We start from the raw sequence: 17,438 nt of genomic DNA, 5'->3' as shown, positions 1-17,438 counted from the left end.
AAAAAAAAAAAAAAGAATCCTTCAACGTTCCTTTTCAAGAGTAACAAGACCGCGAAAGGACTTGGCCGAGGTCAAAGTTCGATATCGTGGGTGTACGGATTTGAAATGGGAACACGGTTGAGTTTAACGAACTTTCTGCGTGAGAAAAAAGAAACTTGCAAGTGAAATCTTCTCGAATAAGGAATACAGACATCATTATTCTTTTCTTTTTTTTTTTTCTATTTGTCATGTCATTCAAGTTTAATAAAAAAAAAAAAAAAAAGAAAAAAAAAGGAAAAAAAATAAAAAAAGAAAAAAAAGAAAAAAAAAGAAAAAAAAGAAAAAAAAAGAAAAAATACATTATACGGAAACAAGTCGACACTATTAAGCAAATTCTAACGGATTAACAGAAAATTGGAGAACTATGTTTGATTCCAGTTTAGAAAGTCATAATATCAAAACGACTCTAAGATTATTCTTACGCTTTTGGTTTAACTATTTTATTTTATTTATTTACTTAACATCCCGGAATAATCAGATAAAGAGTCGATTATGTGAAAGGCAATTCTAAATGTAATTGTTAGTCAAATAAAACGTGATGACAGGAAATAATGTTTCAAATAGAAATACGAAGACTTCGTGAAAAAGACTTTTAATGATTTTATACAAAAGTAATATTTTTTTATTATAACATTTCACGAGATAATCGCGTATAAAGAAAAGAAACAACTGAATGGTGACATGCACAAGTAAACATTTTGTATAAAAAAAAAAAAAAAAAAAAAAAAAAAAAAAAAAAAAAGAAAAAATGAAAAGTAGTAAAAATATCATCGATCAAGGCGTAACAAGGAAGAACCATATTTTTCGATTTCAATAAATTTTAAAAAGCACAGTTAAGTTTTACGCGCCGTAAAAAGAAAAAATATATCAAGACAAGTGAAAAGATGACGTAAGATGATTTCGACTTCCAGAATCTCCTTTTAATGAAAATTTCACAATAATGCCAATCGATCCGATAAGGAATAATAAACGAGCTTACATAGACACTCTCTCTCTCTCTCTCTCTCTCTCTCTCTCTCTCTTTCTCTCTTTCTCTCTCTCTCGCGTGATCATACCATCGATCCTCGTCTATTACTATCACCCGAGTTCTTTACATCTTACGATGAGTTACTATTACTACGAAACACTCTTCTAATTCGATGTATAAATTATTTCATGAAACATGGCTATCAATCATCGATAATATACTAAATCTTCGTTCAAAGCTTTTCGTAACGATTTTCGTGAAAAAAATAAACGAAAAAAAAGAAAAGAAAATAATAATAATAATAATAATAATAATAATAATAATAATAATAATAATAATAATAATGATAACAATAATAATGTTAAAGTGATACTGTCAAAATAAATTGAGAGACTTGACATCGAATTGATTTATTGACTAACTAAAATTCCCGGAAACGTAGAAAACTCACGTAATTACAATTAAAATTGTTAGTATATGTATTTCTCACACGATTATGTTCGTAAAAAATGTAGATTTCAATCGATTCACATTCCGGAAGATGTCGAGAGATGTGCTTTCTTTTTCATCCTTGTTATAATAAATTGCGAATCGTTATTGCTATTGTTATTGTTTTTTCTTCTTTTCTTTTTTCTTTTTTCTTTCTTTCTTCTTTTTTTTTTTTTCTTTTTCTGTTATTTACGCCATGCAGAGAAAATGATCCTTTCTCGTTCATTTTTCTTATTATCTTCCCGAGAAATCGGTAATTCGTATTACTTATAATGTATACATATATGCATATGTGTACGTACGTTCCTTTTGTATATCGCAGTTTGATTACGAACCATTGAATTTGTTATCTAATAAGAAATTTTACAATATTCTATACTTAAATAAAATAATAAAATTTTTTATTTAATTTTATATTTAAATATTTTATATTTAAATAACATATTTTTTATAAAAAAAAAAAAAAAAAAAAAAAAAAAAAAAAAACATTTGAACAAACATCATTAGCATAATATTGAGTTTGTTTAATTAATAAATAAATATCAGAATTTTTAGTATTTTTACAAAATTTTTTTTTATTGATATTTTATTAAAAAATTTAGCATTACTTATTGATCAAATAATACTAAATTATTGTTATTATTTACTTATTAATATTATTTATTTAGATTATAAAATATAGTATTAAAAGATTTCGAAATTACTTACTAAGTAACTTACTTTCGAAATTAATTACTTAACTAATCTGATACCCTTTTTTTTGTGGTCGTCGATAAGAAGAATGATATTAAAGATAGTAGGATTAAATGGGACAATTTATATTTAATTTTTCTACTGATTTCTTATTAAATTATTTCCGATTACAATCATTAACTTACATTTACTCTAACCAAAGGCTTTTCGAAATCGACGCTGTATCAAATTTCGCTTACGTAAGATCTTAAGAAAAAAAAAAAAAAAAATTAAAAAATTAAAAATTATAGAAGAAAAAAGAGAAGAAAAAACAAAGCGTCTCGTTCATCGGCGTTGACGAAATGTCGCGAGTTAATAAAGAGTATCTAACGTTCGCGTGCATCACGTGAGAGAGACCTTGACTTGAACCACTTGTGAAATGTACCCGTAAATCGAATTACGCCGTAAGAAACACCATCTCCGGATACTTTGCAAGAAGAAAAACAAAGGCTTGCCGATGAGTAATCTGGTGCATGAAGAAAAAAAAAAAAGGAAAAAAGAAAAAAAAAGAAAGATCGTGTAATTATTCGTTTTCTTTATCTTCCTTCTTCTTTTCTTTCTCTTCTTTTTTTTCAGCGACTTACTCTCTTTTCCCCTAAGTCTATGCAGACATATTTTCTTATTACAATTACGAGTAATAATAAAAGAAAAAAAAAAAAAAAAAAAAAAAAGAAAAAAAAAAGAAGAAGAAGAAGAAGAATAAGAAAAAAAAAGAAATCGGTTCGCAAAAAGAAGTACTAAATTAAAAAAAAAAAAAAAAAAAAAAAAAAAAATAAATCATACAAATTCTTGGCTTACTTTTTTGTTTTTTTCTTTTCTTTTTTTATTTTCCCTTCCATCCACTTATTTATCTTCCTTACGTACGTTTATTATTCAAAGTATATTTCTTCATCGACGAACGAAGTCAAGGGGTGTCGATGTCGAAAACGATCTCGTTTTACAACGAACCTTTTACACGTTACTTACACGCTAACTTACGATGCTAAATCTCAGTGTGCCTTAGTAGTTTTGTTCGGCCGATTGTAAGGTATAAAACGATGTTCCTATGGCCACAGTCAATTTCGTAATATAATTAGACCATGAGAAAGCCTTCCTACGATAAAGGTACAGCCCGTCTCGTTAATTGGGACGAGCCGTTAATTACGAGAAATCCGGTGTCTCTCGTTTATACGCTATCAATCCTATTTCAATCTTCTATTTTTCTAAGTCTTATACTTTCGCAATCAATGGTCTCTATTCGATTTCAAGATCGAATTTTTTCTTCCGATTTTTTTCTGTTCTTTTTTTTTTCTTTTTTTTTTCTTTTCTTTCTTTTTTTTCTTTTTTACTTACTGACAATGATAATACAAAAAATATATCCTACATAAGCTGCACGTTTAATTTATGAAAAAAAAAAAGAGAACAAAAAAGACCTATACGATCTAACGATTTCAAGATCGATTCAATTTTTTTTTTTTTTTAGAATTTTTTTTATATAAATAAATACATAAGATATTCAATTTGAAATGCAATAGTATATAAAAAAAAAAAAAAAAAAAGGAAAAAAGATAAAAAGGAATGAATGAAAAGATCCTTCATTTGGCATCTCGTAGAAAAGATATTGTAAAATTCTGCTCCCACGTTCTAATTATTATTCAGTGTCAGCCTTTGCTGTATAAATTTTCTTTGAAATACATAGTGCACGTATATGACTATGTCGAAACAAAGTTCGTGGAACTTACGATATCGTAGGTAAGACTTTAGTAATACAGCTATAATCATTACCTTTGTATCATTTGCACCTGTTACGTGTTACGTTCTTACACGAGCATGGTGATATCATGGAGTGATAAAACTTTATCGTTTGAAATAAAAGAGAAATTGTGTATGTTTACGTATTATTTAAGTATTATTATTAATAAAATTAATATATATATATATATATATATATATATATATATATATCTTTACGTGAAAGTATTCATTACACGTATAACACATAATACATGTCACCATGTACGTTTCAATATTTTTCGAACAAAATTAGAAAAAGAAAAAGAATTACTATTCACTTTTTTCATTTTAAGAACCTTTCACTTTTTCTAAAAAAAAAAAAAAATATATATATATATATATATAAAATAAAATAAACAAAAGCGAAAAAGGAGAAGTATATAAGTCGAATAAAGATCCATCGATCAATCGATAGATCGAAGACATTCGAATGGATTTCAATCGTCATTGAAACAGAGTATCGATCACTGCGGTAACGTCGATCAGCCCCATATCTACGCATAAGTAAGTTAGAAGGATAGAAACTTGGAATTATCCCGGTCGATGTAGTGAAAGTAAGTTTCGTATACGAATCACGTGCTTGAACCTCCCTGAGTATATCACGAGGAGAACTCTTGCTGGCAGGCTCAGTAACATCTTCACCATCCTTCAATTTCCTCCTTATTCGAAACGGTCGATAATCGTTCCCGTTTTTTTTTTTTTACACGCAAATTAAATAACTCGTGATCGTGTTTTCAGTTTACGTACATTAACACGCACACATACATATACACAAACACAGACACAGACACACACACACACACACACGTACACACACATAAAACACACACATACATATCTGCATAATATTTATTTCTAGTTAACAAATTAAATTTAAAGTTATCGTTTAAATAAAATTGTGTGTTTTAATTTGGAGGAGAAAAACAAAAAAAAAAAAACAAACTAACAAAAAAGTGTTAAATATTGGAAAATACAGTGAAAGTGTTGCTTTTTTTTTTCTTTCTTTCTTTCTTTCTTTCTTTTTTTTTTTCTTATATAAAAAACTTCGACATTTCTTCAAAAAGGTAGGCGGCCATATCTTATTTTTTATTATTATTATATATAATCTTATGATCGTTGCAAGTGTTGTATAAAAAAAAAAAAAAAAAAAAATAGAAAAAAGTTACAAAGGAAAGGAAAGGAAACTTTGATCGATTCTACCCTTTCAAACACGTTTCACTTCGATGAAGGATAAACCAAGAGTAATTAACCTTCTCCAAAGTGGTCTTAATTATTGTTGCCATTTCTTCCCTCCCTCTCTTTCTCTCTTTCTCTCTCTCTCTCTCTCTCTCTCTTTGTCTTCTCTCTCCATCTTCCTTTTTATTTTTATTCTTGTCACGGGATCAGGGGAAAGTACGGAAGAAAAGAGACAAAGTAAAAGAGAGAGAGAAAGAGATAGTCCTTTCACGTTATGAAATGCAATGTCCAGTTCCAAAGAAATGACATTCATTCCATTTTTTAAAAACAAAATTCTACAAGTAATTTTTTCAACCAAATGTTATATAAAATAATTTTAAAAGAAGAGAAATAATTATAATAAAACTAAATGATAAATAATAAAACGAATATAGTATAATTTATATAAGAATAAATAATTACAATGATAATGTGATAAATAATTATAATAAAAATATAAAAGATAATCTTTTTATAAAATAATATATTAAAAATTTTCATTGAAATTTTTATATACGATTATTTATAAATAATAGAATGATAGTTCGATAATGAATTGTAAGAGGCGAAATATATCGGATGAAATACTTTTTGAAACAAATGTATAAGATAATAAAAAAAAAAAAAAAAAAAAAAAAAAAAAGAAGAAATAAATAAATAATTATAATAAAAATTGAGAAATGATCATAATAAAAAAATAAAAGAAAATACTTTTGTGATGTAGTGCCTTTGAAAATTTCGTTAAAAAATAAATCGCTAGTTTCACAGATTGAGATGATCAGTGATAGATGATAGATCGATAACAAATTGCAATAGATGAATAAGATGGAATGAAATCCTCAAAGGAACGTACTTCACTTTATTTGTCTTTCGCCTTGGGCGCCTCATTAAGCACATACCAGGCGAATCGAAGCGCGTCAAGCAATTTGCCGTGGCAAATTACTCTGTGGACACCTCAGTCATTTTTTTTTTTTTTTTTACTCCTCTCCCAATCCACGTAGAGAATTTCTTTTGTTCGTTACCTCATTAACGTAATCTCATACATATTCCTATATATAGTCTATTTTGATAACGAAAACAATAATATATATGAATTTATAAACAAATTACAATTAAATAAACAATCGTTGACAATTATTATTAACTGTCGTTTATTAAAACTTTTGTTATTTTTATTAACCAACAAATAAATTATTTCATTTGAATAAAAGAAAATATTTAGAAATATTTAAATTTCATGATAGATTTTATGGCTTTTTGACCTGTGCATTGAAATAGGATGTATATGGAATGAGAACATAATTCGAATTAGGATTAGAAATCTACGATGCAATTCCACGATCTTATCATTTATGTCGATCACAAGCAGTGGTTGGTCATTAGAGTAATTTCTTAATTTTTTCTTGTTTTTTCTTTTTTTTTTGGTCTTTCTTTTACTCAAGTTTCAAAGTGAGTCCTTCGTAAATATGATTAGTAGTTAATAACTACTAATTACTGATAAATTACTACGTGTTATCTACTACCATCAACGATCAAGAAAAATTTTTTGTGATCTGTAAATTCCCCCAATTCATTCATTTCAACTATTTTATCTTTTTGTCCGTTTCTCCGTTACAATTATTTTTTATTTATCTTTTTTCTCTTCTTCGACTTCGAGACTTGCAATAGCTCAAATATAATAGAAACCTTTTAATTACAGTCTTCTCTTGCATATCGATTACGCTGTTCAATCCATCAAAAAAAAAAACTAGAAATACCAAGTAGTATTCTTTGTAAACATCAACAAAAAAATGACATTATTATCATTATTATTATCATTATTATTATTATTATTATTATTATTATTATTATTATTATTATTATTATTATTATTATGGTATAATTAATTTTTAAAATCATTCAGAAGCTTTGATAATAATCTGTATAAATTTTGGTAAACACAAGAAAGAATTTGAGTTATAAATGATTTGAAAAAAAAAAAAAAGAAAAAGGAAAGTAATAAAAGGAAAATATAATAATAAATATGGAGATCATATAGAATTTTTGTTTAAGAAAAAGCTAACATTTTTTTTTTTTTTTTAGTTAACTTATTTTTTTGTTCTTCAAGTATAAATAATTTATTAACTATTATTTTATATTATTTTCATTCATGTTGAGTGAAATAAAGCACGAATAGATTCAATTTTATGTAATGCATAACAGAATACAAGAAGGTGTATCTCATCATGAAATTCCTTTCACTTCCGTTGCGTTCTCGCAAATTTCTTACGCAATATATGTATAAACTCAGTTCAATAATCGATAATAATAAATCGATTGATTCGAAATAGAATCGTTAAGAGAATTATACCAACCGATGTTATTAACTTTCTCTCTCTCTCTCTCTCTCTCTCTCTCTCTTTCTTTTTTTCTCTCTCACTTTATCTTCGTCTCTCTCGTCAAAAGATGTTCAACTTTCTACTAGACGATTACTGGCAAATATCTTCCCCGTTTTATAACACCATGATTATTAAGAATGTTTTGATAAAATGTTTAAGAAACAGATTTTCCTTTTGATAAAAAATTTCAGATAGTTTTATCAGAATTTTTCCATTAATAAAAATCGATTTTATATGGAATATATATAATTAATTGTCGTTAATATTTCTTCTAATATAATTATGTAATATAATTTTTTTATTACAATTTTCATAGTAGAATTTTTTTTTCTTATGTAATATTTTTAATAGAATTTTTTCCCCTATATAATATTTCCGATATAACTTTTTTCCTAATTATATTTCTGATATAAGTTTAATCTTTATAATTATCTTTTTTATATTTTCATTTTATTTCTTTTATCTTATTTCGAATTAATAGTAAATTCTATTTATTTACTAGACAAACAACAAATTCTATTAATTATTAATATATCTTTATCTATTGTATTTATTTCATCTAATAAATGGAAAGATTAATATACATATTCTTACGTATGTATAGATGTTCTATTAGATGAAACACTTTAAAAAGCAATTAACCTTCACTAACATCTTCGTTTCTGTTTCTCTTATTCTCGAGAAGAAATAATTACATAGAAAGTAAGAGTAAAACGTGTAGAGCACAAAACGATCAAAAGAGCCATTCTCTTTCGTAAAACGGGTATTAAGTCACACCAAACTACTAAAAGTAATTATTCAGGCTCGTTGTAAATTCTAATTATGCTTATCATTGACATTTTCTTTGCTTGTTCTTCTTCTTCTTTTTTTTTTTTTTTTTTTATCTATTACTATATTAAAAAAAAAATCATTGTAAATTTTTCGCACAAAAAAGGAAAACAATTTTTTAATTATTATTATTATTATTATTTTTTTGTTTATAAATATTATTCCAATTAAACTTAAAAAGGACGAAATTTGCTTAATATAAAATTATTATCTTATAAGTATTTAAAATTTTTCCACTTTTTATAAAAATATATTTTACGGAGGTATTTAAAATCTTTATATACATACACATACAGAAACATACACATAGAGAAAGAGAAAGAGAGAGACTTTAGATATTTCAAATTAAAAAAATATATATTTAAAAATATATATTTAAAAAATTTTAAACAAAAATGATATACATCACATAGTTAAAATTTGTAAAAATATATTTTTATATATTTGGAATCTATGCTTCAACAAACATTACGAAAAAAAGAAATATAATCACGATATACTTAAAAAAATTGTCTATCTACAAAACGATAAAACTGTCTACGTATAATATTTTAACAAGAAAAACTAAGAAGGAACAAGGAATAGGAATTCAAGTGAAAGAGGAAGAATAACGGGTGGTCGTTTGAGAACGTTATTATCAAGCCATGAACATATACGCGCGCGTACACACACATACACACACACGGCTCGAAATCGTGTGAACCAGAACCGCGAATGGTGCACATTTCGCGGTTGCATCGTCAGCAAGTTTTCGAACGTATTTTACTACACGACTAACTGTGTTCCGTAATACTCTCATCGTTGCAAGATAGAAAGAGAGAGAGAGAGAGAGAGAGAGAGAAAAAGAGAACAGAAAGGGAGAGAAAAGTTATTTATAAAAGAAAAATCTGTTAGACTTTTCTCATCTCTTCTTATAGTAAAGAAAGAAAGACAAAAAAAATTTCATACACAGGGTATGCGTGTTAACTAAGAACGAAATACTACTTGCATACCAATTAAAGAAGGTGAGAGAAAAAGAAAGAGAGAGAGAGAGAGAGAGAGAGAGAGAGAGAACATATTTCTTTAGGTAATACTCATAGCCTCTTGCTTTACAATTTTTCACATACAATCGTTGATTTATGAATTAAGGAAACTCTTTTTATGAGTCATAAAATTCATTCAATATAACATTTTTAATATGTTTAACCAATATAAATCATGACTATTCACGAATTGAAATTATTTAACTTTTCTTGTTATCTATATTTTAATAACGTATCATACAAGATTAATATCATAGCTATTTATAATAAATAAATAAATAAATCTACATATAAAAGATTTACATAATAAATAAAAATCTTACATATAGGAAAATATAGAAAAGAGATAAATGTCAACATTTATTTATTAACTCGTCGCATGATTTATGTCCTAGTGTATATGAATAAAATTTTTAATAATTTCTTTAAAAAGAATATTTTTCAATAATTATGCAATTTTATAAAAGTATCGAATAATTTTGATATTATCATGAAAATACAATAATATTTTGATAATAATATTCAAACATTCATAAATTTTCAATTACATTCATCAACTATTAACAACAATTACTTTCAATTTTCAACGTTACTTTCAACAAATACTAATAACAATTACTTTTAATTTTTTAATTGTAAGATTCTACGACTAGATCAATTGATGATGATGATGATGATGATGTTTCATATAATTACAAGGACAACTTGATTCGAATAAACGGAGTCAATCGAAATCTTCTATATAACACGAAGTTCAGTGAAATATGGATAGATTTATACACGTTTATTTACTGTCAGAGAGAGGGAGAGAGAGAGAGAGAGAGAGAGAGAGAGAGAGAGAGAGAGAGAGAGAGAGAGAGAGAGAGAGAGAGAGACAGAGAGAGAGAGAGAGAGAGAGAGAGAGAGACGAAGATGATTGCAACAGCTTCTTCTCGTGAGGAACGTAATTAGAACAAGGCTGAGATTCTACTGAGAGCGATTGTATCGTTTTGTTAAATGACGAAGACCAAATAGAACGTTCGATAACGATGATGATAACTTACAATCAAAATTAAATTCTCGTTACATACGAAAAATCTAAAGAATATTACGAAAGAATAAATTATCGCATATTACAAATCTACTTTAATTTGTTCATTAGCTTCGATGAAATGGCAAAGAGAAAAGCAATCTAATGTTTTAAGTATTGTATTTCTATTTTTTATATTTTTTTCTATACTATATCGAATAAAAAGAATTATTTTTATATATCATTATATGAATTATCTCATTATTCATCTGATAATATCTAAAAAAAATTTATAATAATAATAATAATAATAATAATAATAATAATAATAATAATAATAATAACAATAATAATAATAATAATAATAATAATAATAATAAATTAAAATTTATAATAATCTAAAATTCATCAATAGTGCTCAGGCATTTTGTATTCTTACTTTCAATGTAAGAGATAAAAAAAAAAAAAAAAAAGAAAAGAAAAACAAAAAAAACAGAAAAAAAGAGGACGACCATAAATATCTTCCGGTGACGAGCAGAATAAAAATTATGTTAAAATAAACATTTCTAAAAGAAGCCGAAAAGTTCCGGATTTTCTGGTTGCGTTTTAAAGATCCATGCGAGAATTCACGCACGCGCTCCTATCAATGCATCTATTTCATTCTTTATCTCTTCATCTTTCTGGAACACACGTGACTGCCGGACGTTGCATAATTCAAATATAGACGCGCGAGAGAGTAAGCGGGCCAAAGTAACGAATAAATTTCAGCGGTGAAGCGTTTCCAAAAAAAAAAAAAAAAAAAAAAAAAAAGAAAGAAAAAGAAAAAAAAAAAAAGAGAGAAAGAAAGAAAGAAAAAAAGAATTTGGAATACTTTCTTTTCTTTTATTTTAACTTATTTTAATGTGAAATTTTAGAAAAAAAATCTACTATGATAATATTAAGAATATACTATAATAAAAATATATATTCTATAAGCATTATATGAAAGAAAAAAAAAAATATATATATATATATAAAACAAAAAAAGAAGGTTTTGATTATGTTATATCAATTCAATTACGAATCACGAAACAGGATCATGAGCACGACCATGAACATGAGCATGGAGCATGAGCATGAGCAAGAATTGCGATAAATGTATTTTCATAGATTTTCTACAAATTTACATTGTAAAATGATATATCAATAGCTTTGTCATGAAACAATTTACCTTCCGGTATTAATCCGTTGTTGTTCAAAAAAAAAAAAAATGGGGGGGGGGGAGAGAGAAGAAGAAGAAGAAGAAAAAAAAAGAAGAAAGAATCCGTTCGTTTCTCGAATATTTTCGCAAGCGATGCAAATCAGTTGTCGGATGTGTTTTAACGACGACACGCGATACTTTCTTAAATGTTTCTTGTATTTTACAAGAACGGCACAACTATATTTCGTAATTCTTTGCAGATATAACGGTGCATTAGCATACTAGAGAGGACCCAAACCAAGAAGATAGAAAGGATGCGATTGATCGTACAGATTTAAGAGTGGAGCCGAAGCCGAAGCCGAAACCGAAGTCGAAATCAAAGTCGAAGTCGAAGTCAAAGTCGAAGTCGAATTGATTGATTAATTAATTGATTGATCGATCGATCGATCGATCGTACATCGATTAAGATGAACGAAAACGGAAAGATGAACAATAGCAATAATAGCAGTATTAACAATAATAATTGGTGCCGCCAGCTGACATTGATTATCACGATTTTTTTATTGCTATCTGTTGCAGTAGCTGAAAAGGTTATATTTCTATTTAAAAATATCTCTCGTTAATTCCTCATTAACTTTTACAAATTTCATTTGCACGAAAATATTCTATCTTATTTTGATTTAATTTTTTTTAAATAAAAAAAAAAAAAAAAAAAAAAAAAGAAAAAGAAAAGAAAAAAAGAAAAAAACGAATCAAACGAACCGCAGTTCGCACGAAGTCCTCAGAATTCTTGTTGCAGCAAAAACGTCAAATCTTTAGGGAACAAGTATTGCCAGCTCTTGGTGGGAAAATACCAGAGGAAGCTTTTAGAACCGATCGTTTGGCGCTAAATCGTTTGAACAAGGAAGGCATTACAATACCGGATGGTGTTATACTAGACGCGAGACAGGTTCATAAACATCCACATACTTCCCAGCATATGCCTAAGATCATTAAAGTAAACAAATTTATATGTAGTATAAATATGAAAATACATTGAATAAAATTCAACGAGATAATAAATCATTAATATAATATGTTATATAATTTAAGAAATAATTTTTATTAAAGGTATACTTAACGCCTGATGGTAGATACGTACCACCCGAAGGTCGAACTCATTATGATCATCCGAAAGCCGTCGACACAACTTACATCATTCGAACTCCTTTCGGAAGACCCGAGAAATCAATGAATAACTTTGGAAATTACAAGCATCATCGAATCCATAACAAACAGCAACCTTATCCTAATTACAGACAACAGCTTGTACCATTGATTCCACCTACCAAACCTGGTGTTTATAAGCCAATAGTGACGCCATTGATGTTACCAGCGAATCCTAATTTCTTTGAACGAACATATTTGCCTACCTTGGATCTCGAATACGATTGGGATACCGTTTATCGACCTTTCAATGAATATTACGTCGACAACATATTGTTTAATTCTCATCAGGTAATTTGTTTTATTATATCATATACGTTTATACAGAAGTTATACTTTTTTTCTTCTTTTCTATATAATTTGCATAATTTTGTATAAATTATACGATATATTTGAATAAACATTTTAAAAGTTAAAACTTTAAAAAGTAATCAAAAAATAAAAAAAAAAAAGAAGAAAGAAAAAAGATAAAAGAAACAACGGACGAGCTGCATATATTTACGATGTCATTTTGTGATAACAATTTTATTTTCAATTTTCTAGGCCAATAATTAGGGCGTTTTATTAATCGATTTATTAATAATCGATTTATAAATACGAACAAACAAAATAATAATATTATAATTAAAATTTATGAATTGAGACACTTTGAATACTTCAATTTTTATTCGATTGATCGAACGAGTTTTTTCTCTCTCTCTCTCTCTCTCTCTCTCTTTTGTTTTCATTATTTCTAAACAATGATATTGTTTAGAATTAAATCGATCGACAAACGTATATAATACCTAAATAAATTGTATAGATGTTGCAAGTCATACAGACCATGAAAGCAAAACAAGTTTTGTCGACACATGAGATTCTAGTTTACCTACTTCGACGATCGTTCGAGCCTACACCACAAATACTACCACAGTTTTCTAGTATTACATAGTTCTCCCAAGAAGATATCCTTATACCTTATACCAGATGTGAAAGAACGAAAGTATGTACGTCGAGCGTGATGCCATATATCAAACATGCAAATCTCCGTGAAGCGATCGTTCAACGTTATGATATATTCTATATGATGGCACAGAGTGAAAGAAAAAATAGATTTAATTATAATAAAAAATTATGATTAAAATAGAAAGTATATATATATATATATATATGCAGAAAAAAAATAATAATTTAGTATATTTATTAAAGAGTAAAATATAAATAATGAGAAATTAATAATAAGAGCAAAGTATAAAATCATAAAAAAAAAAAAAAGAAAAAGAAAAAAAAGAAAAATATTGATTAAATAATAACGAACTTGTTATTAATAATCTATACTGGATAAAAATAAATTGACATTAAATATGTTCAATCATTATCCTGATAAAAATTACGAATATTTTTATATTTTAGATTCTCACGGATTATCAAGGATTTCTCGACGAATTTCACGGAAGATCGTTAAGACACGTTGTTGGCAAATCCAACGAGAGAAACAATTACGATAATGGCGCAGATCGGCACAGATACAATTCGAACAAAATTATTCGAACGAATGTTCGTTCTAATGGTTATCGCGATAACAAGTACAATAATAATATCACATCAAATATTAGTTACACGAATCTCACGATAATTCCAGAGACTGAATTTTCTTGTCGTGGAAGGAAGGGTATGTTCGCTGACGTAGAAACCAAGTGTCAAGTAAGTTCACTGAATGTATTAAACGCTTTTACTTTTAATCTTAACACGCAGATATTCAATAATTACAACTTTACGCTGGTACTCGTGACGAGTTGGCCGGTTAACTTCCGAGGTTATCTTCACACGACACGTTTTGTAAGAGAAAGATTCTTCGATATTTCCTATACGATATTTTTATGATGAAAGATATATTTATGTAGTTTATACGTAACGAGAAAGTAATCAAAAACGATTCGAGAATGGCAAATCATTTGTATATATGTACATTAGTTATACGTATATATGTATTGTACATTAAGCGAAAGTATCCAAATCAAGATGAACGACCATACTTTTGTCTCATAAATAATAAATGCATAATTCTTTTCAAAATAAGACTGTTACATTGATTATATATTAAATTGGCTAATACGTAGGAATTTCTGAATTTCTTTTTGAATTTCTGAATTTCTGTATTTTTGAAAAATGAACGTAGGAATTTCTAATATTTGTTTATTTTCATTTAACAACAATTTGAAAAATTCTATATCAAAATAAAATAAATCTTAAAGTAGAAAAAAATCAGCGAATTTTTCAAATACAATGTAATATAATACAATATATAAAAAATAATGATATTAATTTTTAATCAATTTAATATATACTCTATGTTATTTAGTAGTGGTCAGTTAGTTATCTTTTATTAAAAATTAAATTATTACATTGTACTGATCGATTTTATAGTACGAAGTATTTTGATTTTAAGACATTTGAAAATTATGCATTTATAAATACATGAAAGAGAAATTCATATTTCATTTAATATATAAGAATTAGAAGAAGTAACGAATTCGCGCAGCCATTTTAATTACGAATTATATTAGTTAGATCTTTGTTACGAAAGATATTTAATTAAAATGAATTAATAAAATCGATTCACTTCGAATATAATCGAACAAGGAAGTGACTCAATCTTAAAAGGAGGAGAACGAGGAAGCATCTCATGGAGACTTTCTATCTCATATTTTCCCATTTAATCACTCATACTTCCTATACTTTACGTTCTACATATATCAAAGAGATTAAAAGAAGAGATAGAAGAAGAAGAAGAAGAAAAAGAAAATCTGCGTTGAAATCAAGAATTAAGACTTTCCAAAAATTAACATTGACAATGTCTTTTTATAGCAAACCTTTAAAATTTTACAACCAAAGATTAAAAATTTTTTATTTACAAATTGTATCACTCATTTCTATAAACATATCATACTATTGAAAACATATCTTATATAATATATATCACAAATCGTAAAGCTTTTCACCGATTCGACTACGCCATTTGAAACATTTATTTATGTTTCAAAGAACTTCCAAAGATTGAACAAACAAATTCCTCTTTCTAACAATAAATTTTTGCTTTCGTTTTGCTTCCTTCTTCCAGGTCTTTCATAATTGTTCTGGTTGGTCGAGAACGTCTTCTCTTTGTCCACCTGGTACGGCTTTCAGCAAGGATAAAAATCGATGCGAATGGTGGAACACCGTCCAATGCAGAGAATGATGAGATAACTAAAAATAACAAGTGTATTCGAAGTCGATTGACCATCGGACTCTAAACGACACATGAACTTTAACCATTGAGTATTTTTCATTCGACTAAAGATTTTTTATAACATCTTTAGTTATATAAAAAAAAAAAAAAAGAACATCATGAAAATTTAATTTTTAACAATCCTCATTAATTTAAATATTCGTAAAACATTTCAATGTGTTGGATTAATAAGATACGCGATTATTCAAATGTAAGCACACGTAATTAATCCAATCTCTAATATGAAAAAAAAGGGGCCAATCTCAATATGAAAAAAAGGCCCAGTTTTCAATTAAAAAATTTACAAAATAAGAATAATGTGCATGGTTTAGTTCATAATTACGACACAATATTGTAAGGCATTCTAAATGAATACAGTGTCGGTCTCCAAGAACAATACAGTGCTTATGATTATGTAAGCAAGTCACATGATAACTACAAACGTGATATCCGTAGTAAAAAATTATTCAGCCATAACGTCGTAAGATACAGTGTACGAATTAAGATCTGCGTAAATCTAAGAAATTTTGTACAACTTATTTTTTATAGTAAAATGTTAATACACGGATCATTTGAAATTGATTTAATCTCACATCACGATAAACCTCATAAACTCATAATTCTCATCTTTTTATCAAAATTTGAGATATCATAAGTTTATAATATTACTGTTAACTAAAATTCATATAAAAATTAATAATAATAATCAATCATCTTATCTCACTTTTCTAATTAAGAATTACTTACATTTTCTTTAAAACTTCTCATCAATAATAAAATTCTGATCTCATAAAAATTAAATCATTCTTAAACACTGTCTTTTAGTATTACAAAAAAAAAAAAAACAATACAATATTATTTATTATTATAATTTTTCTTTAAAATTTCTCATAAAATTAAATTATGATTTCAACATAATTATAAATATGTCTACTCTATTATTGCCGATCGAGATTTTATCGATTTCTATAACAAGATCTTACTATTACCAACTAGTCTATAAAATAGCGCTCGACTATTATTCATTACGTTTGACTCAACTGATACAGAAGAATCCACTATTACCAACTGGTTTCTTTTTTATTCGGTAAAATAAAGAACTATTTTTAACAACTACTTTTACTCCAGTTAATAAAGTAAAAAGCTACACGATTTATCATTTTATATGTTTTATCATTATCTTTTATTTGTTTTACTCTATATACACCAAAGTTATGCATGAAGCATATATCGTCTATACTCGAGATTTATGTGAGTTATGATTACAAAAAAAAAAATGAACTGAAAGCGCATTAAAATAACTCTCTCTTCTCAAGATTATAATATATAGCTAATTTCAAAATTTCTAAATAA

At 26.9% G+C, this 17,438-nt stretch overlaps 1 protein-coding gene across 2 annotated transcripts; it reads left to right on the top strand.

Moving 5' to 3' along the window:
- The first annotated feature begins 4,537 nt into the window (after positions 1–4,537).
- Positions 4,538–16,653, top strand: LOC124951111. 2 transcript variants are annotated; one of them, XM_047498925.1, is made up of 6 exons: positions 4,538–4,554; positions 11,893–12,222; positions 12,432–12,629; positions 12,743–13,129; positions 14,231–14,521; positions 15,939–16,653. In XM_047498925.1, exons 2-6 carry the CDS (start codon positions 12,100–12,102, stop codon positions 16,053–16,055), a joined length of 1,116 nt encoding a protein of 371 aa, XP_047354881.1. In that variant the 5' UTR covers positions 4,538–4,554; positions 11,893–12,099; the 3' UTR covers positions 16,056–16,653. The 2 variants fall into 2 exon arrangements, with proteins under 2 accessions (XP_047354881.1, XP_047354880.1); XM_047498924.1 differs by lacking the exon at positions 4,538–4,554 and adding an exon at positions 4,932–5,064.
- Positions 16,654–17,438: the final 785 nt, after the last annotated feature.

This window comes from Vespa velutina, chromosome 8 (genome assembly GCF_912470025.1).
Source record: "Vespa velutina chromosome 8, iVesVel2.1, whole genome shotgun sequence".
In the NCBI taxonomy this organism is placed as follows: Eukaryota; Metazoa; Arthropoda; class Insecta; order Hymenoptera; family Vespidae; genus Vespa; species Vespa velutina.
The sequence above is the reverse complement of the archived record's forward strand: the minus strand, read 5'-3'. Positions and strand labels throughout refer to the sequence as shown.

Coding starts and splice junctions, on each gene's coding strand:
- LOC124951111 (XM_047498925.1), top strand. CDS start 12,100: ATGAACGAAAACGGAAAGATGAACAATAGCAATAATAGCAGTATTAAC. Junction 12,223..12,431: donor CTGTTGCAGTAGCTGAAAAG/GTTATATTTCTA, acceptor TTCTTGTTGCAG/CAAAAACGTCAAATCTTTAG. Junction 13,130..14,230: donor TATTGTTTAATTCTCATCAG/GTAATTTGTTTT, acceptor TTTATATTTTAG/ATTCTCACGGATTATCAAGG.